The 22,289-nt window shown below is 40.3% G+C and overlaps 1 protein-coding gene across 2 annotated transcripts; it reads left to right on the top strand.

Moving 5' to 3' along the window:
• Nucleotides 1-2,601: 2,601 nt before the first annotated feature.
• LOC121085763 (transmembrane protein 68-like) lies at nt 2,602-21,913 on the top strand. 2 transcript variants are annotated; one of them, XM_040588749.1, is made up of 7 exons: nt 2,602-2,885; nt 8,311-8,641; nt 10,195-10,359; nt 13,646-13,839; nt 18,715-18,775; nt 19,133-19,272; nt 21,108-21,913. In XM_040588749.1, the coding sequence occupies exons 1-7, from the start codon at nt 2,613-2,615 to the stop codon at nt 21,210-21,212; spliced, it is 1,269 nt and encodes a 422-aa protein (XP_040444683.1). In that variant the 5' UTR covers nt 2,602-2,612; the 3' UTR covers nt 21,213-21,913. The 2 variants fall into 2 exon arrangements, with proteins under 2 accessions (XP_040444683.1, XP_040444684.1); XM_040588750.1 differs by lacking the exon at nt 18,715-18,775 and having other exon boundaries at nt 21,108-21,270.
• Nucleotides 21,914-22,289: the final 376 nt, after the last annotated feature.

The following is a 22,289-nucleotide window of genomic DNA, read 5'->3' as shown; positions in this document are numbered from 1 at the left end:
CTTCATGAAGCTACTAAAAATCCTTACTACTGGGCCTGCAATTACATCTGCTAGGCATGTTCTTGTATAGATTGAGAAAACTGGTTCTGTCCTTATAATTTCTTAACCTTGATTTTTCATTCCAACTTTGTAATTTCTGCTCCTTCATCTTTATTATCAATCTGCCAATGCTCTGTCTCATTGTTTATATTCAAAATTAGAGCAAAGTACTTTTTCAGACCTATTAATTTTTTATTTCTATATCACCTTCATTGGTTGCTACTTTTGTTTTTATCTGAAGGTAGAAAATCTTGACTGTTATTTCCCCCCCCCCCCTTGTTTAACATACGCACCAGATTCACAAGATGCAGTTTATTATACCAATCAGTTCTTTTTGCTCCATTTCTCACAGAATCCTTATAATCATGGTAATACACATTGTATGCTAGGTATTTGTAGAGTTATTTTGGAACTTTCTTTCTAAAATTTGTGCTCATTATTTCATCTAAAAATTCCAGACTGTTGAAATTTTGCATCTTTCTAATATTTCTCCCACTCCCTGAGATTCAAATGCTTAAATTCTAATTTCACATAATGACGTGAATTCCTCATCATTAGGTATCTCCCTTCATATCCAAATCTGCTGCTGGAGGCCCATACCAAATTTCTAAAAATACTCTGAAAAAGCCTCATACCACTCTTCTTCAAGATGACTCTAAAGAAAAAAAAAAAAAAGGAAAAGCAGAGATAGTATTATCATAAAATGCTATTCAATACCCTATTCCAATACATTTTTCAATATCTATGTTATCATGACTGTTATTTCATTATAGTTCTGTTCTTCAATGGCAGTTTTAGTTCTTTCATTTCTATGCAGATTCTTTGCACAATAGTACACCATCATGCATCTACAAGGAAAAAAAAACAACATGCAAACAAAACAGAATACTTCAGCTACATTTGGTGTTGGCCAGCAATGCTTTTTTCACTTGCACTGATCATCTAAATGTACTTTTGCCACTTAAAGATGTTATATCTGCATTCTATTAACCCCTCTACTAGCAAGAACACTTTTCCAATGATTTTGCTGCTTCATGCTAGGCAATAAATATCAAGTTTTTCCTAAATATCTTCCCACATGATGGAAGCTATTACTCAACAAGTCTGCCATGAACCATAAAAGCCAAAAGCCAGCAGAAGGGCATCACTGGTGGATGCTTTTTTGCAGGTTTGTGACTAGTTCCGGTGAACCACAGCTACAGGATACATGTAGGAAGAAATGTACTGCAGCCATGCATTTTATGTCATGGGAGCCATGCAAGGGCTGCAACTGGCATGAATGTGGATACAGGAAGAGATGCTCACACTGAGGCACTGTTTTCTGTCCTCTGCAACTTTTGAGAAGCAGGTGGCAAGCCAATCTGCTTGTGCCAGCTGAATCAAGACTCCAAAAAGTTTGGAGGGAATCTAGATGTTAAAGAATCCTCTTTGGGAGTAAATCCTGCTGGACAATCATTGCAAGTCCCTTTTACAGTGTTACAGAATTTGCTCACTTAGCCCTCTGAGCATTTTCAAATTTGTGTGAATCTTTTTAAGCATCACACTGTAAACATCACTTAGCAGACAATTCTGCCTTCCTTCTGGACGTGCTCCAGTCCTGAATCAATATCCTGGAAGAGACAAACTCCAAGTTCTCTCTCAGAAGCCTTTTCATTCTTAAGAAGTTGACTCTAATCATACCTGTTTTGTCTGGTGTTCCCCTGGCAAACTAGCTTCTAGGTTCCCCTCCTCTGCATTTGCAGATCACTGGTATTCCTCAATTCCTTGTTCTGTATCAAACCAAATCACTGAAATTCCATCACCTGTCTTAATGAGGTGATTGTTAACCAGGTGTCCTGTCACCAAATCAAAGAAATTCTATTACCTATTCCTTTTCTGAACTTAAAAATTGGTACCTATTGGTCTTACCAGTCGCAGGACCTCTGTCATATTACCCATAGAGTGAACAACAGCACAACATATGGGTATCCAGTTTCAGTTTGGATCTGCTTAATCTAGCCAGAACAGCATGGTCTAGCTGCCATCTGTTTAATTACACCCCACGTCTGTGTGACACCCAGCTCTCCCAAGCTTTTCAGAGAGATTCCTTCCTTTGCAAAACCACTGCACGACCTCAGCTCGGTAGCCAACGTGTCTGTCTGACAGTTTCCTCACCCAGCGTGTGCATGAACTGGCGGGAGGCCTGGCCCGGGCAGGTGCTCCGGCCTGACGTGTCGGAAGCCGTGCAAACACCCAAACCCACGGCACGCAGCTGGGTTACATCCCGTCTACCTATAGGATATATTGACTGAACTGCCTGGAGTTTCGAAGCAGCCGGATAGGCAGCACAGCTCCACCGCCTCAGGCGAAGCCGGCCTTTCACGCCCACCTGTAGCCGCAGCTGAAGCGGGCCGCGCGCCTGTACGCCCCCTGCGCCCCCTCACAGGCCCGGCCGGTGCCCGCGCTGCCCCGGCACCCGCGGGAGACTGGGAAGGGGCGTCCCGGCCCCGCCGCGGACGGGGACACCCGGGGCAGGGGGGCGGAGCGGCCGCTCACCCGCACCGCGGCGGGGCTGAGGGGAGCCGGGGGGCGCGATGCCGCCGGAGGGTCCGCGCGTCCCCTCGCCCCGTCCCCTCGCGGTGGGAAGCGGCGCCCCCATCCAGCGGCGCCCGGGCGGGACCGCCGCTGCCCGTCCCGGGATTTTTATCCTTGAAGAATTAAAAATGGTGACCTGGGCGCGGAACGCACTGGGGCTGCCAGGCCCGGCCCCGCCTCCCCGGGCCTGGGCGCGGGGGCGGCGGCGCGCTTATCCCGGGACGGGGCCCCATCGGCGGGGTCCTTGTGACGGCCGGCGGCGCCGCGGGCAGGTGAGCGGGGCCGGGGCGGCGGGCGCGGGGTGGCGGCGCGGGAGGCGGCGGCGGCCGTTTGCCCGCGGGGCCGGCGGCGTTGCGGTACCCGTGCGCTCGCCGGAGCGGCGATCCCTTCTCGGGGCCCCTTAGCACCAGAAATTGAGGCGAAACCCCGACTTTTCGCAGTAATGACGTTTGGAAGCGTTAATGGCGTTTCCAGGTGAAGAGGAGGGATAGCCGTCGGTGCTGGGCACCTGCTGTGTGTCCCTTATGCCCGGCGGGGAGGTCCCAGCGCCGAGGGCAGGCCCTGCGCCCTTCCAGCGCCCGCCGGCTGCCTGCCCGTCGGGGCAGGGCGGGGAGTGCCCGGCCGGGGGCAGTTCTTCACCTCTCCCTGGCGGGAGACAAACCCGGGTGGGAATTGTTTGTCGGATTTCCTGAGGCTGTGAGAGAATAAATAAATAGGAAACAGCAGGCCGGGTTAGGTAACCGCGGTGTGTGTGTGGAAGGGGGAACAGCCATGGAAAGCTGGGGCAACCGGGCACCGTAGCTATTAAAGGTTTTGATTTGGGGAGGATAGACCCTTCAGTTTTGGGGTGGATGTGCCGATAAAAACGTAGTCGTGGTGCTTAGAGGCATGCTCTAGTCATGGGCTTGGGTAGTCCTGGGTTAATTGTTTGACTTATATTTTAAAGCTGTTTTCCAACCTAAGTGATTCTATACAATTCAGTGATAATCCATGAAGGTAGGGAAGGCTGTAGAAACATAGCGCTGCACAGGATGAGTGGGTTAATGGGATCAAATAAAGTGGGTGGTGACAGTGTGAGACCAGCAGGAGAGTTATTTTCCATGGAACTGCCACAAAGAATCTGGGAAATGTAAAACTGGCATTTCATGTACATTGAAAGACAAGATGCAGAGTTGTAACTGTTAGATGGTTCCCCTTGTGAAACAGAGCAGTTGAGTCTGACAAAAGAGAAAGCAGTAGCCTGCCACGAGAAAGCAGGTGTCAAAAAGTTCTCTAGAAGAATTTCCAGCTACTTTACACTCATCTTTCCACTCTGCTCTGCCAAATCTACTGCCAAGAGCAAACCAGTGAGCACCAAGACCAAGATTACCCACTCTTTAGTCATAGTTGAAAGCCGGCTGCAGGGATTTAATTTTGATGCCATAGGTCTCTTGTGACAGCTTTATTGTTGTACTTGTTCCCTGGGATTACAGAGTTGATAAGATTATCCTTATCTTCAGCAAGAGCTTGGGATCTGAATGACTTGTAGTACATGAGGCTTTTGATGGAAGGAGAGCTCCTGTGTAAGTTCTGTCTGCCTCCGACATCACCTGTAATTTTACATTGTAGATACAGCTATTACTCTGGAATTTGATATGCTTTAAAGGTGGAGCCCAAATAAACATCTCACATGTCAGCACAGGTGTTGTTATCTAGAAGAGTAATGAAGTCACTCAGTAGCTCTTCAAATCCGTCACTAGGTGAGATGAGAAAAATACAGACAATTTAAAAAATGTTTGTTCACAAGACACGATACCCACTTGTTAACCTTTTATGGGGTATTAAGTTTTTAAGAGCATGGGAGCTGCTTTTGGCTCAGATTTGATAGAAGCAGAACAGAAATTTCTCTCAAATTTTGAGACTTGGGGCAAACCAGAGCATTGAGGAGTAAACATATTGCAGTTAACACTCTTGCATTTTCTTCCAGAGCATCATCAAGCAGGTCTTTAATAACAGCCTTGCAATTAATAGTGCCTAGAAAAATAGGCACTCAGTTATGTAATTTTCTATATGGTGTTCAATAGAAAGAATGCTTCAAAATTGTGTTTGTGGTCTCAGCAAGGGTGCTGGTGAGTGATAGCTTAGTAGAACATGGCAAAAATAGAAGTTCTGACCTGCTGTAGTTCTTTGATGTTATATTGGCAGTACAGAGAGATGCATTCACCATGTTGGGCTCGTATCATATTACCCAAAAACCAGGGTCAGGGTTCAGTGGTCAGAGTTCATTCTTTCCTTATGAAATGTTGGAGTACAATTGAACTGTGGGAGCAGGAACTGAAGCTTGGTGGAGCACCCAACTTCCAGAAAAAGCCGTGCTGCATCTAGCTTTTACTCAATTGGTCAATCTTTTATTCTTTCTCCACACTGGTTTAGATTCAACTGGAATGGCATTGAATTACCTTGTCTCCCACCCACCCAGCTAGCTATCATGATGTGAACTCGCTCCATGGGTACCCAACTACTTTCGTATGTCCCAAGTCAAATCTGTGCTGTTAATACCTGCTTTGTAGGTTAAAAAAAATATTTTTGCACATCTAAGCATTTTAATTTTTTTCTAAAGCTTTTTTTTTAGTGTCTGTTGAACTTAAAATCAGAAATGAATGTGTTACTATGTTCATTTATACTGCAGTCTGTGAGTAAACAATGTTAAATGTAATGGTCTTCCAGACAGCAAATAATTTTCTGTTACATAAAAATTGGGATGAAGGAAGAGGAATCAGTGGGATGTTACATTGTTTACACTGATCAATGTAAACATCCTACTAATATTAGGACAAAATTCTGAAAATGCTGATTAATGTAGGACTTAGACTCAGTTCTCATTTGATGGGGCTTCCACCACTGATGGATACTTTTTTGTTGTGTTAGTTGATGCCATCATTCATTTCATGTGTGCTCCATTTTAAAAAGCTTTATTTTTCAATCAAAATGTCAGGTGGCATTGGTAATATACTTTCATAATCCCCGTAGGCCAATTTAAATTTGGGCTGTTCCCAAGAGTGGTTTTGCTTGTGCCAACATTTTCACAGTCATCCAGTTAGCAGGGAACCAGCTGATCCTGTTGGAGACCAGGCTGGTGTTGAGAACATATGGTGAGGGGCTGGTGGCAGGATGAGTTCTAGGTGGCAGCTCATGTGTGGCTTAAAGGGACTCTTTGAAAGCCCCTAGTAAAACTGTATGCGCATGACACCTGCGCAAGCTGTTGCACCTCTAATTTCCTCAGAGAACGGAGGCGCATTGTTTGCGAGGTTGGTTTCCCACAAAATTACAATAAGTGGCATCAGTTACCTTTATCGCACACCAGCTTTTCAGTAATCTTGCCAGCGTTTTATCTGCTGAGTCTGCAGTTACTTGTGTCTGGGGACTTTGGAGTAATGTTAAATCTCTTCCAGTCCTCTGGATTTTCCCTAGTCTTTCAAGAGTTACTGAAAATGAATATCAGGAGGCCAGAGGGAATTTCAGGTAGTTTATAAAAGGTTAGGCACAACCTGGATAGATACTAGGACTTGTTAATCTTAAAACATTGTTAGATTATATGATGTCTTAATCACCAGGTTCCTGTCAGTGATCTGTATATCCAGATTAATCCCCATATCATACAAGGTTTTTATTGGTCCATTTACTGTGGGTATGGACACTTTTATCTGCAATTTTAGGTCAGTTTTGCTACTGGCAGTAGTAGTCTGTGTTCCCAGTCTGAAGCCCCCATAACAATACAAAATGCACTTGCTTCCTTCACCCCATGCTGCAGGCTGAACGAGTTATTCCAAATACTGCTCGGTATTTCTGATTCAGTAGCCTGAGGCAAGCCCTTAACATAGCCTTCTCCTGGCCTCTGTCAGTGTCTCGTGCTTCACAGGCATTGTGAATTTGTAGTCCTTGCTCTTATCAGCAACTTTAAACAACGAATAACTTCTTTACTATAGAGTGACACCACACAGTCAGCTTTATCCTTCTTAAACACCTTCTAAGTAGATATTTTAATATCTGAATGCAGACTACTTCTTTTATTTCTCTCATGTTATCGATAAAATCTTTCCAGTGACAATTTATTTGTCACTGACAATTTCAGTGATCAAAGATATATGAACAGATCTTCATATATCTTATTCAGGCACCAGTCATCAGGATTAAACAATTCTGTATTAATTCTTGTGACCGTCTTTGTCACATTGGGGTTTTTTGTTTGTGCCGTGCTGAGCTTCATTTAATACAGTGCTTGTTTCCTTTGAGCTCCTAGTTTACTGTCCTTCCAGCTTGCGCTCTACTTATGGGTTGAGACAAAGACAGTTTCATGAGTTTTTGCACTTCTACCTTTCGGATTCTCTTCCCCCATCCCACTGCAGGGGAGGGTGAGTGAGTGGCTGTGTGGCGCTTAGTGACCTGCTGGGTTTAAACCACAATGGTCCTTTTTGGTGCCCAGTGTGGAGTTTGAAGGGTCTGAGATAAGGACAGATTTGGTTGGAGTGTGCAAGACCAAATTCATAGCTTTTACAGCTACTCATCTGCAGGGCTTGCCGTAGTGCTTGCTTGCCTTACCACCCCTATATTCTACCCAGGGCTACAAAGAAGAAAAACAGAAGTTGAGTGGTTAGTGTGTAACAGGTTTGCTCATATAAGTACGCAGCTGAGGATGTAAAGTCAGAAGAGTCTGGACTTGCTGTACTTCATGATCTTGGCACTGACTGTGGAAATAATGATTTGTTTCTTGTAGGTACTTGTCCTGGTGTTGGAGTGGAAAAATGTACTCGTTAAACAAGTAGTAACCCGATTGAGGCAAATAAAAGCTGTATTCAGTTATGGATTGCTGAATCTGATTGCAATGTTTAAATCTCTGCTAATGCTCAGAAATCTTAAAATCAGGCAGCAATGCTGGAGTGCTCTTGCCTTCCAGAGAAACCACTACCTGCTGTCAGGCAGGTAGGGTCAGCTGTAGGAACAGACTAACTAGGGAGCTCCATGTGGCAAACATCACTAGGGCCACGGAGCCCACTTGGTCTTTGCCAGGGCTGGAAAATCTGAAAGAAGGGTGTGTTGATAACGGTTTTGTGGATGAGGGGCAAAGAGCTGTTTTCCCCAGTGCTACCAGCAGTATCAAATGCTGTCCCAGGCACCTCTAGGCCTTGGGAAGGAGCCACGGCTGCCCGGGTTTTGCTTGCTGGCTCTTCAGCTGCTCATTTTGCTGTTTGTTCCCCTCGCTGCCAGCTGCTGCCAAACTGAGAGGGACCAGAAGCCCAGGCTGGACTCTCTGCAGAGGATCAGGAGAGCCCAGACCTCTGGTAGCAGTCATCTTGACTAACGCTGCCAATCAGTTACCTTCTTCTGAGCTTCTAGAAAGTAAGCCATACTTATACAGAGAAATCATCTGATCAGCCATGTTGCGTGGATCCTGAGGCTTCCATGGACTCCATCCCTTGCCCTTTCAGCCCCTATTAACTGGCTGTATAAAAAAGAACCCTTAAATATATAGGATAATCTCACTGGCAGTAGTGAATGGCAATTGCCAGCAGCTGTCTTAACATGACAGAGAAACAAAATGTTTGACTCTGCTATAACAAAATAGGCATCAGGTGTATTTACAGAAAACTTTTTTCCTAAATTGAGAAACTTCCATGGTTAGTGAAATTTGAGCTGTGGCTTTTTTTCTCTTCTATCTAGGACATGATAGGTAGAAAAGAATCCTGCACTTCAGGACAGATGCTGATGACCGACCTAAACTGCCTTGCCTATGCACTGGAAGAATGGATGGTTGTGGAGTACCTGAAGAAATACGTTTTTCATGTGGTCATAGTCTCACTGACAATAAGTGCAATATTAGTTTTTTTTATAGTTCCTTTAACGATCCTCTTTTTCATTTACCTTACTAATATATTGCTTCTAATATATCGGAAGAATGGTGAAGTAAAAGCAGATCCCTTGAGTGATGTTTGGGATGGTGCAAGGAAAACTATAGCAAGCTTTTGGGATATATATGCAAGAATATGGCATGGTAAGTATGACATGACTTGTCTAAAGCTTTGCATTACAATAAATAGTAAATACACTTGAGTTTCACTTTTTTTTATTTCTTCCAAATGGATGCAAAGAAATGACATTTATTATACTTTGTATGTCATCTAACCTAGAAGTTTCTGCCTCTAAGACTGATTGCGATATAGAACAAGCAGAACGAAAGGGAGAAATTAGTTTATATAGGGTAAATTTCTCTTAAGTGGATAGGCAGGTGCACTTCTTTGTATATGGTATTAGAGTGAAGCATAGCGTTAATGCTAGTTCTAGTAACCTAACTGTAGGAGAACTGGGTGGTTTAATTTTTACCTTAGCAGCTGCTTAAAATGCACTTAAATGATCAAAACACAAAAACTAGCTGGAAATGTAATTAATGTATTTTTAGTTGGCAAAAACTACTTTGTGTTATGATAACTGAAAATAATTTTAAGAGCCATATGGACAATGAAATAATTAGATACCACATTTAAGTTTATACTATGGCAGAATTTAAAAGTAACCTGAATTTTCAGTTTCATTACACTCAACTTTCAGATACTTTCAACACACCCTGCTCCCTAGGAAAATCCTTAGCTACATCTAGGCTCTTGTTCTTCCCAGAGATGTCATTTAGGGATATCAGCAAGACTTAACTTTGCTGCCCTAAGGATGAAGAGTAACAGGTTGTTGTCTACATTGCTATCTTTCCTCACAGATTTTTCCTTTTAATCTTTGAACATCCTGCAGTATAAAATTTTCTCCACCTCTTCCTAGGACTCTGCCTGCTCCATCCCCATCCTTCTCCCCAAACAGCTTATGGTAGGAACTGTAGCAGGGATGGAGATGAAGGCAGAGCTCTTAGCTGGCAGAAGCTGTGGCTTTCCCAATCCTTAGTATACATTAGGTGAAGCCAGACTAGTAGGCTAAAACCTAAATCAAATGTAGGAAGAGCCAGGAGGGGGATTTGTAGAAGTCTGTTGTCTGTGAGGAAATTCCCTTCCACTGTGAACACATTTAACTCTTGTGGAAAGAACCTCTCTTTGGGATTCTTACAGATTCTGGTTTGGACTTAAACATCTCAATGAGAGAAACTTTTTATTGTGTAAAATCCCAAAGTTTTCATTCTGCCCGACACAGAATGGAGATTTGTACTTTTGTATTTCAGGAAAAGCATACTGACCACTCGTTTGCCTCTCGTTCTGCTGATGAAGCAGTTTCACACCAGTATAGTAAATTATTATTATTTTTAAATTGTTGTACTTTGGCCTGGGAAAAGTTTTTAATGGGAAATAATTAATTTAGTCCCCTTACTGGGGAAGATGTCAGATTCAGGTCTGATCTAGTGATGAAACTGACCAACAAATCAATTAACTGATACACCTGTGGTGTTTGAGGGGCTTTCTCTTTGATCCTGACCAAAAGTTCCATACAGAACAATACTTCTAAAAGCTACTGCAGAGGCTTTCTTTAACAATGGAGAGTAAACAGTTTTCTTTAAATTGCCAGATGATTCACAGCTATCATTGTTGGTATATTGCTTTCCATCCCAAACAGGTTATGAGCTTCATGGTGTGGAAAACCTACCAGAAGGACCAGGCATTCTTGTGTATTACCATGGAGCTATTCCTATAGACTACCTTTACTTTTTGTCTAGGCTATTTCTTTGGAAGAAAAGACTTTGTCTGTCAGTAGCTGATCATTTTGTCTTTCGTTTACCAGGTAAGAACATGTTCTCTTGTATTTAAGCACCCTTGATTCACTCAACTTTTTGCTGGTTTAGATGAAATTTACATTTATTACATATTCAAGAGAACTTTTAAACTAAAAACCTGCTTTTAGACTCTTAAACTAAAAGCTGGTAGATGCAGAAGGGCAAACAGGGTAGAATATCCTGTCTTTTAAGTGAAAGGTCATAAAAACACTGGTAGACCCCCCCCCCCCCCCCCCCCCCAAAGCCAACAAATAGACTTTATATAATCCCTTTGGGTTTAAATGTCATGCCTTAGTAGATAGTGTAGGATAGGACTATATTACTGACATAGTGCTGGCTGGTCAGCAATAGGCTATGAGTGCAGAAGAGCTCATTAAATGGTAGGATATCAATAACCTACCTCTACACTGGGTAGCCACAGCTATGGGGTATGACATCAAATCTCTCTTTTGATCAGAGCCTGGAGTAGGGCACAAAACTTCTTTGAAGATTTTACAGTTTGAAGAGAGCTCTGTAATACTGACCACCACAATACATTCAGCACGTTGTAGGCTGAGAAAGAAGTAATTCCGCTGTGAAAAGGAGAATTCACAAGAAAAGCAAACCTCATTCAGTTTTAGAAAATCAAGGAATAAAGAAGGAGCATCCAGAAGGAATAGCAGGGAGAGTATTTAAAGGCACCTTTATATCCCTCACATTTAAAATTATTATAACACTAAGGAGTAAAGGAAGCTATTTAAAAGTAGAAGGACATTCTTCAGAAAAGGAAGTTGTGTTCAAACACTGAAAACAAGGAACATCAACTCGAGCAAGTTTGATGCAAGAACATATTAAGACACCCCTGGAAAGATGATGAGGAAGAATTTGCTACAGGCATACTTGGTAAATACTGTGTAGTGCTGAACACAGCAGAAGCATGAAGTCATCAATAAATGATTGGCTTTTAAGACCGTTAAAGGAAGATAAAGTTTAGCAGAATGTTGCAAAGGAGACTTTTTTTTTTTTAAGCGATAAACGAGAGCGTACTGTTTCAAGTTGAGGTGTTCATAGCACAGATATTTATTACAAATGCATTGTAAACTAGTGTAAGGGCCAAACAACACTCTCAGCTTTGCAATTTCCAGACTACTGATGTATATGTAAAATATTGCTTGAATTATGTTCATGCTAGAGGAACAGGAGGTGGCAAATACAGTGTCAACCTATAAAACGGTTACCAAAAAGGCATCTGGTAAAAAAGACCACAAATACTGGAGATTAGCCTTCCCCATTTGCTGTGTTAGTAGAATATGCAGCTGAAAGTAATAGACTGAGTGAAACTTCTCCCTAACCCGTTGCTCTACCACACTTAACCTGCTTTTTGTAGAGAAACTTTGCACTTCACAGATTATTTAAAGAATGCTCATGAGCATATGCTGAACCTCAGACTGTTGTATTAATTACAGTTATGGGAGAAGTCTTCTTGTGAATGAATAACTGGTTAAAAGGTAGGAAATAAAGGGTAGAAGTGAATACCTTATTTTCACAAAGAAGCAGAAATCACCAGGTATATGGATGAAGATCAGTGCTGGCACCTATATAATCAAAATATATAGTCAAAATAATCATCATCTGGATCAGTAGTGTGGTGACAAATCTTTATACTGGCCTTTTTATTTTTTTTTTCAAGGCAGTAAAAGCCTATACAGAGAATACAGTTATCTATCAATACTGAATCACTGGCTGATTAAATGGTGGATGAAAGTCAGTATTAGTTACAACACAGTGCAGAAGGAAAGAAAACAGAGTCTAAACACATAAACATGTAATTAAGCTTTACATTTTCTAGATGACTTTAGGGATATGTCACCTTAAATCTCATGAGTTGCCAAAAGGCAAACAAATTTTAGGCTTATGAAAAAGGAGATACAGAAAATACCATTATGTACTTAAAATGCATATAGTGCCCAAATCTTGAGTACTGCATAGAATTCTGGTCTCCACATCTCAGGAAAGCTGTGAAGTAATAAAGATACAAAAAAGGACAAGAATGATCAGAGGCCTCGCATGACTTCCTTTGAAGAGCTAGTACATGGCACAGAAGTCTTGCATGACGAAGGAGTATAAAATTCTGTGTGACCTGGAAAAGGGGAATAAGAAGTGGCAATATGTTCATGTGATACATCATAATTCTTAATAGGCAAAAGTTTTAAAGGCAAGTAACAGAAGTAACTAATAACTTAATAAGGATATGGCATTCCTGGCTGCAGGATAGAACAGGAACACATCTGAGTTCACAAAGGGATTAAACAAAGTCAACATCTGTCTTTGACAGAAAGATCTATCAAAGGCAGTGCCTTGAATAAGACTAAATACAATTCGATTGCAAGATGTGGCACTGTGTTTCCCACTGTCTTCCAAAGTTGGTGTTGCAGACCTTTGTCAGAGTTGCAGTGCTAGACACCAGTTCTGGCAGTCCATAGCTTTGTTTACAAAATGTAAACAATTTCTTTTCAAACCATGCTGTTGGAACAGTGAGTTTGAAGATAGGGAAACTCTTGTTTGCTGAAGCTTTCTATGGGAATTCCAAACTGATAGGTTTAGAATGTGAAGATAATGTAAGAAAGCATAGAGTGCTTCTGTGGTTTACATTCTGTCTTTTGGAGAAATCCCAGTTACGGAAACAGAGGAAGGAGATTCACCAAACTCCATGCAGTGCTGAAACTGCCCTACCAACTTCTGCCATTCATGCATCTTAAGACTTGTACACCAGTTCAATTTGATCCACATAGTTTGCAATTTAACCACAAAATACTCAATTTAATAACTCAGAACCTCAATGTTTAAAATGTTAAACATCCCATTTTAAAAGAACAAAAAGAGTTGCTTGTCAGTTATTTATTTTTATAATTGTCTTTATTGTACTCATTTTTTCTTCTTCTGCATTAAGATATTTAAAAAGAAGTGGGGAGGAATAGGTGTTTATTCTCAGATTTCTAGCTGCAATGCACAAATTTTGATTCCATGGCTGGTGTTTTGATAGTTATGGTAAACAGCATGTGGAGGCATTAGCTTATTGAGATGCTACTGATAAGCTGGTTCATCTTCATAACATTTGGGCAAAACCACAGTCACATATTTGTCATTTTGCCAATATTTACTCTGCAGGTGTTTTACTTCCTTTGTACAAATTTGCCTTAGTTTAAATATATATAGCTATTAGATTTTCATTTAACTGTAATCTTGTTCCTACATGCAAACAGTATTTGTGATATATTGTTACAATAATACGTATTTTCTACTTCTTTATTGCAGGACTTAAATTATTATTGGAAGTGACAGGTGTTATGCCAGGTACAAGGGAGGAGTGTCTGATTGCACTGAAGAATGGACACCTGGTGTCCATCTCACCAGGTGGAGTTAGAGAAGCACTATTCAGTGATGAGAGTTATCAACTCATGTGGGGCAATCGAAAAGGATTTGCCCAGGTTGCTTTGGATGCAAAAGTGGTGAGTATTATATTTTACCAATCCTGGTTTATGCTTACTGCACACATGCTTCATTACAAAATGCAGCTTAGGAGTGTTGGAAGATCTTTCAAACAGAAGAAAAGGTTTGGGGTTAAACCATTTCTTTTCCTTTCCCTACCATGTTCCTCAAGCACATTAATCAGTAGGGAGCAAGGGGTTTATGGAACTGTATAGCTTTTTCTTGACTGTTGCAAGGCATCCATCTCTGCAGTTCCGTGTCAACAGTTCCATCACGCAGGCATGCAATTTCTTGTCTTGACTGTATTTCAGGAATCTTTGCTGTGGCTGTCCTTCATATTGCTGTGAGGTTTCATTTGTTTTTCTCATCCTACTAGACGTATTTTTGTCTTGCTTCTACATACCTAGCCATTTTCTTATTGCTCTTTATGGATTATCTTTATCTTTCTTCTCACTTATTCTGGAAGGGTCCAGGATTTTGTTCTTACCCTTACTTCTTTTCATGTTACTGAAAGACTGCTTCAGCTAACCCAAGGTGTGTCTGCATCAGTGTCTTGGTTTGATTCATGTGTGCACTTAAGCGTTTTTTTCCATCTCTCTCACATACCATGCTTTCATTCACATCATGGAGCGTGTTAGAATACCTGAGCTGCGTTCCTGTTGGCAGAAACTAAACCAGAAGTGGGACCTAATACTGTTCAGTTGCAAATGGGCATTCAGTCAATGGTATGAGACAAGAATTAGTTCTACATAAAAACAGAGCCCTGAAACGTGTTCAGTGTTGATATCGGATCCTCGGTGTCCTCTAGAGAGGTGTTTGTATTGGTTTGCGCTCTGCTAATGTACACATGACCACAGCTTCAGTTACATTTTCTGTGATATACAAATACACACTTCTGCCACTGGCTCTGACTTTTTCCAGCTAATTCCACGTGTCAGACTATTTCCCAGAGACTATATCAGAGAAACAATTTTGTTTGGAATGGCACAGATCTGAAAGAGCAGTAACCCTGTCTTTTTCCCAACTGCCACTTCTCATCATCACTACTAGTGACAAGTTTTCTGTGTTAATTTGGAAAGCATAGCTAGCGCTCTTTGTGACTGACAATACTGGTACACATCCAGGCTTCATCTGTTCTGCCATGAACTTTCTGCTGCTTTCTCCTGAACTGCACAACCATCATTTTTCTTTACATTCTTATGGATATCTATCAGTTGCAGTGCTCTTCTTTGGCCTTCCACATAAACATAATCCTTTTCTGTCTATATAGGAGAATCTGTACAGGGAATAGAGTCCTTCCCATGAAAACTTGAATTTCTTACCACACCTTTCAGTTCTCTTGTACAGTTATCTTTCTTTCTTTCTTTCTCTCCCCATTCCATTTTGTTGCTTCTCAAACTTTGCTTTGGTCTCTTTTGCTATAGCTCCTTTTACAAAGTACCTACTGTTTCAAAATGCATACTTTGGGTTAATATTTCTTCATAACTTCATGTATCTCTGAAATGTTGTGGGGAGATTTTTTCTAAACACTGGAAAAAATTTAGGGGCATTTATCCAGTGGTAATGTAGTTTTAGACTGGGAGTCCTGTTTCTACCTCTTTGTCTTATGTGGCCTTTTAAAAGTCATGTTTTATGTGCTTCTGTTCACTCTCCTGTCCTTTTTTTCACAAGTGTGTGCTCATAAATGTTAGTCACAATACTTCATATATTGTGTGCACCTGTACACTACCACTAGGAAAATATCAGAATATGAATAGGATAAACCCAGTCAAATTCACGTGGGCATTCTGAATTCCCTTATAGTCCTTCCTCTTATGTATTAATTTAATAATATACTCAAACAGTCAGAAAGAGGTGTCACTAACAACTTCAGTGATTTCTAATAATTTTGCTTTCACATGTGTCTTTCTAGCTACTTCAAACAATTGGAACGGTGTTTTGCCAGATGTTTTCACTTCACTTGGAACCTTGTGTTGTAATTCTACAATGTAATAAGTTGTTTTTAAAAGAAAAATTGAATTAACAAATTAAAAAAATCTAAAGTGCCCTTAATATAAAGGGCCACCCTGATCAAAACACATCACAAAAATCCTTGCTAGTAATCCTCTTAATCCTTCCAGTCTTCCATAATTTAGAAGCACATGGAAGTAGCTGAATAGTAGTACCTAAAATTGCCAACACCTTCTATTGAACAGGGTTTGTGTGTTTTGTTTGTTTGTTTTTAATGTAATGAATTAGGTGTTAATTGAGGATAAGGTTTTTCAGTATGAAAGGTTCTTGTGGTCATTTGTATATCATGTTTGATAAAAGAGACATTACGCAGGATTATGTTACCTTTAGAGCAGAGAATTTTCTCCTTTGACACCTACTAGCCTGAGCTCACCTTTATAGTGCTGCTGGCAATTGTTTTGCTTATTATTGCACTCATTCAGTTTTGGGATTATTTTTTTTTTTATGATCAGAAAGTCTGACTAGATCCCAGTGTGGTGGGCATCACTGTAATTAGCTAGTGGGCTCCACCGAATTTTGGGCATCCTTGATATTTCTCTGGAAATCTGTGATAAGACACACCTTATATAGCTAAACACTTAAAAAAAAGTGCTGTACATTTAACAGTAGAGGGGGCAATATTAACCTTACATACTTATACAAAGTTAAGCCCATGGATTCCATCTTTTGGCAAATTTGGAGTTTGATTGTTTCTCTTTGTTCTTGCATCCTTTTCAATACTAGCCAAACCAGTCTTGTAGACAAGACTTCTTGGCTGAAGACTGGGGACATACTTATCTAAACTTTCAGAACTTGATCTAGCAATTCATATATGTTTTGCTAATACTTACTTAGATCCTGGATGAAGGCAAGATAGGACTCTTAAGTGCCTTCTTTGCATTTATTGTGCATACAGTGTAGCTGTCAACTCAGAGAACCATGCACACTTTACAGTGTTGAAAATGACTACAGTGGTTCATAGCCTGCCACAGATGACTTGAATGGGGATTTCAAGGCAAATAGACATTCCTGTTCTTCTTACGTTACAGAAGTTCAACAGTTCTTCCACTTAAAAAGTTGAAAAAAAGCACCAAGGAACATAGTTTCAGCCTCAGTCCTTGCCTAAGGGTTTCCACATTCATTTTCCACTTTGTCTTGTATAACTACTCTGCTTACCTGGGGTCAGAGAAGGAGAATATTGCTTTTTCATGTTATGACTCAATGAACTTCTGGGGCATATATTTGTCTCGGTTGAATTTATCTATGCCAGGAGCCTGGAATTTGGCAGGCTAATAGGAAGGATTCATAATTTCTGAAGATCCCTGCATTTCATCTGTGCCAAAAAATTGGTTCAGGTCTAGTTAGGTAAAACGTAAAACAGGACTATGGTTCACAAAATTCTTATGTATGTGCAAGAGGCTGGACTAGGTGATCTCTGCAGGTTCAACCTCAGCTATCCTGTGATTCTGTCTTTTTCAAGCTGGCTGGGTGTGGTGCAGCTCAGTTCCAGCACAGCAGATCTAAATCTGTGGGTTATTGCAGGTCTGATTGTGCTGCTTTACAGAGGCAAGCTTTTATGTGTATACCTGTTTTTATTAGCTTAGGGAATTAATGCTGCTAACCACACTCCGTACTTCATTGGCTTATCATTGTATGCATGTAACTTGTAGTTGCTACATTACTTTGTAGCCTAAGATATGTTTATCTTGCACTATTACTAAAATTTGAAGTAGGTTTCAAACATTTAAAATGTTAGACATAAAGTATTCAGTTAATAAATGAAGCTGTGTGGTATTTTTAATGTCCAGTAGTTACATGCTATGAACAGATGTTACTGATTGTTTTTGAGGGTTTATTTCTAATTTCCTGTATCTTCTAATTCTGAAGGGTTTACTATTACAACTTCATGTATGTTTGATATTTTTGTTACCTGTCAGGGTTTTTTTACTTTAAACAATTTCCATCACTTCGAGTTCTTTGTTAGGCTCTAGTTAGGTCTTTCTCTTGCTTGTGGTTTTTTTTTTTTTTCTCTCATCCTGTGGTTTCTGTTCTGTGGCAGGGATTCTTAAAAGCACAAAGGTATCCCTTCATTACCTTCTGGACAAGCAATTCCAACAACATGCTCAAAATACGGTTTAAAAAAAAAATGAAAAGGGCCAATGCGGGGGGTGGGGTGGGGTGGAAATCATTGTGTGTATGGATAGAGTCACTGTTACTTTGTCTACAAACTATGAAATCTTACCTGAGGCTGTAAGACATGACTGTTTCAAGTTCAGGTATCTCAAGAATCTTTCTTTTTAGTCACAATAATGAAGTGAACTTGTTCTGTAACTGCCTAAGGATCTGCCCTCCAGAAGGCGTTGTAGTCCAGGTCAGTGAGGGCATACGATTGCCTTATTTGTCCAAGGAATTTGCGAAGTTTTCCAATAGGGTAGTATCCAAACATTCCTGCTTCAATGAGACCTTACTTTGAGAAGCAGATGAGATGAGCCAAATGTGAATGCCTGCTTGCTTTCTGCGAGATTTCACAAACTGAATGCTTTCCTATTCACCACACATGATGTAAGCTTTAGACAGAGAAACTGCAGAACTTCATTTTATGTTTCAGTCAGTGATATGGCAATAAATATGTAGCATACAAGTTGTATAAACCTTTAATAAATGTCAGACATTTTCTTTACAGATGGTGACTTTGAAACAGTGATGTCTGTGGGAGCTGAGAAATGGAATTTTATTTCTATTCTGGAGTTTATTTTTTTATATGCAACATTCCTTATTTGCTACTTAAGTGACTGATAATTATCCTCTGGATTCAAGTGATTTTCTTAGCTGCATTAACAGGCACAAAAATATAAATTCAAACCTGGTATAACATTTCCACCTTTTTTTTGTGTGTGATTCCTTAGCCCATCATTCCAATGTATACGCAAAATGTCCGGGAAGGATATAGGATGTTTAAAGAAAGAAGTAAGAACTTATATTTTAAATTTTGGAATGTTTCCTCCACTTTTCTCTCAGATTTCTCTTACTTTTATATTTTGCTTTTCAGACTTCTGCTTACTTTGGATTAACACACTTGCTGTGGTCAGAGGTATCTCAAATGTGGAGGTAGCTTGTGTATAACTGGTGTGATTTGGTTCTTTAATGCAGTCTTAGTTCAGTGATACAGATTTGTTTTGGTGGACGGTTACCTAAATCCTGTAATTTCTTCTTGACTGTCAGATAAAGCATGCATTCTTAAGAAGTCTTCCATTCTAGATTTCAAATTTGGATTGTATTTTCTGTGATTGTAATCTAACTTTTTCCTCCCTTAAATTATTCCAGGATTTTTTAGACAGTTGTATGAAAGTACTCGATTGCCATTTACTCCTCCGTACGGAGGACTTCCGGTTAAATTTCGCACGTACATTGGGGAGCCAATCCCTTACGATCCAGATATAACTACAGAGGAATTAGTTGAAAAGGTAAGTTAGCCTTTCTTGCAATACCAAACTATTATTAATTATTATGCACTTGAAACTAGGTTTTTGCATGCTTAAATAAAGACAAATACACTTTTACTAGCTTGCTAATGCAATGGGCCGTTGAGCTCCAGGATTGTTTAATATATTGTTAACTACAAGTAACTATTGACATAACAATAGTTGATTGGGATGCCCTCATCCTTTCAGAGTGTGAGCTGTCTTCCTGGGATGTTAACTTTGTTTTTCCCATGGCTTTTGATAACTCAAATTATGTGAATTATGTTTTAAGTTCAGTTTTCAGTAATTAGGAAAATGAATTTAATATATAACCAGTACCTTTGCGAATCTTCTCTAAATAATGCAGGGCTTTAGAAACAAAGTTCCACAAGAGCTTCAGTCTCACTGTCAAAAGGAAAATGTAAAAAAAAATAACAAATTGCATCCCTTATATAAAAGTATTTTGAGTACCTACAGTTTGGTGAAATCAGTGGAGTCCAGGAGCATAAAAACATTTATAGATCCAGGGTTTAGGCATTTTTCAAAATGCTAATCTATACAGAAAATGCACTTTTAAAATTTTTTCATATAAGATGAAAGAAGGGCTTTATGGCAAGAAAAAAAATTTGCTATGTCTAGGAATACACAGAACAAAACACTTGTAAGGAATAACTGATGTAAAAAACACCTTGCTGCCCCCCCCCCAAAATGCAGGAAGGCTAGTGCCTTTTTTTTTTTTTTTTTAAGGATCCACTGCAGAGTGTTCTGGGCTTCACAGCAGTGAAACCAGAAAGGTTTGGTCTGTTACAAGGGAACTTGCCCAGGCAAGCTGTGGAGTTTGATTTCAACAGGTTTAGGAGGCTGGAAGCAATATTAGTGCTAAGACTGCCCTTATAGTTATCCATATTTTTGTATTTTCAGGGAACAGTATTTTGTATATCTGCAAAACTGAAATTGACATCTCCCATGATGTTTATTTGCTTTACTAAGAGAAGCCTTTGACTACTTCCTTCAGTGGGAGTATGGTTAGGTCTTCTGTCACTCATCTTCATTAAAAAAAAAACACCAATGTAGTTTGAGATGGGCAGTGGCTTGGCTGATTTCTATCTGATCCTGCCTTGGAAAGGCGTCAGGACATGAATCTGTCAGGAAAGGTTTGGCTACTCTTTTCATATATTCCTAGCGATACTCTGCCATCACCCTGGGGTAGATCACCAGAATATATAGCTACGCTTATTTCAAGTTTAAATGTATGAGGAAAAACTAAGGGAGGTTATTTCTTATCCCTGGTAGAAACTCGGAGTATTTTATGCATTCTCTTTCGAACTTGCATTTAAATCTCATGTAGAGTGAAAATGAACAGACTTTAGATACAGCATGCACATAATAAGAGTATTTGTATGTGGTACAATTACAGAAGAATTTATTTGGGAAGGAAAGATGGAGGCTCCTACTCAAAATTCCTGGTCCCAGCAAGGTCAGCTATGAGATGAGATGAAGTTAGTCAGGTTTTATCCAGTGCTTTTGATTAAAACCTTCAGGGATGGAGATTGCACAAACTTAAATGTTTGCATGTGTTAAAGGCTGCTTTGATTTGGTAATGCCCAAGTTCAATAAATCTCAAGAATTTGAGCCTATTCAAACTGCAGTCAATGTTTTTATTCCTCTCCCTTCCAAGGGAAGTGTTGTTAGGATAACTAGCTGGTATAAAAGACAACTTTTTTCTTAAAGTCTTGTGTGAATTTCCCAATGCCTCTTAACATCTGAGAAGTCAGTGATTACACTGTTCTTCCTTGCATAAGCAGGTCAGTAAAGGCAACTTTCTCTTCTCTTTTCAGACAAAGACTGCTGTCCAGGCTCTCATAAGCAAGCACCAAACAATCCCAGGCAGTATATGGAAGGCTTTATTGGAGCGATTTGATAAACATCGTAAACGTGATTAGAATGCTTGTTTATTTCATTGTTTTTACAGCATGCAGTAAAAAACAATGTCCTGCGGTACTGATGACTAATAATTGGTGTTGAACCAGTTTAATTTACAAGTTTCTACAGATCTGACAGAAGAAAACAATTAACCTCTTGAAGGTTCCCCTGTGCCTTTGAGGATATTCTGAAGTTAGAAAGACTGAAGAAGAAAATATGTATAATAGCAATGCAACAGCTGAATTCCCCAAAAGGAAACGATGTAGCCAGGATTTGCCTGGTTCTTAAAACAAGTATGTATGTATATACATCTGAGAGCCTCAGAAGTTTTATCTAGATTGTGGTTTTATGTTTTGAGCAGTTCATGGTCCAGTCTCGGAGTACAAGCTCAGAGTGCAACTTGGAGGTCCCACAAGTCCACCCCTTGGTGTGCACCTTCCCTGTTGGACCTCATGTAAGACAGTGTCAGAGGAGAAACTGGCTCACTTTAGCTAATGATCTGCTGCTTAGGCCATTTGTCTAGAGAGGTTATACAAAGAGAAGTAATCCCATTAAACCAGATAGCTACTAGATTCCTACAAGGACATCAGCTTAGTGGCTTGGTACCCTGGAAAATAGGAATGCTACATCCAAGACTTTGCTCCAACAGAAAAAAGAAGAGTCTCTCAAAGAGAGAAAAAAAAAAAACCCAACAAAAACCCAAAACCCCAACCTTAGTTAAGTGTAGCACTATGCAAATACATGTAGACAGTAGTTTCAAGCCTGAGCTGGTACATTCATGCACTATTGCCCCATACAATACTGGTTTAGTAGCTGAAGCTGCCCCCAGCCTGAGAGTTCTTGCATTGTAGTGTGTTTGCAGTACAGATGTGCTGTACTCACCCAGATCTCCCAGGGAGCGGGCTGGGGGGAGCCTACTTAGGTAATGCATCATCATCACTGGTGGTTTGCCTGAAAATGCGGTACTACAACACTGTCGTCCTCATATGGATTGAACCTAAAGGCCTGTTCGGAAAGGTGGACGTAGGCAGCATTGTCTTCCCAATGCAACTTGCAGAATACCAAAACTCGCTACAAAGCAGAATGTATTTTTACAA

This window comes from Falco naumanni, chromosome 3 (assembly GCF_017639655.2).
Source record: "Falco naumanni isolate bFalNau1 chromosome 3, bFalNau1.pat, whole genome shotgun sequence".
Classification (NCBI taxonomy): Eukaryota; Metazoa; Chordata; class Aves; order Falconiformes; family Falconidae; genus Falco; species Falco naumanni.
The sequence above is the reverse complement of the archived record's forward strand: the minus strand, read 5'-3'. Positions and strand labels throughout refer to the sequence as shown.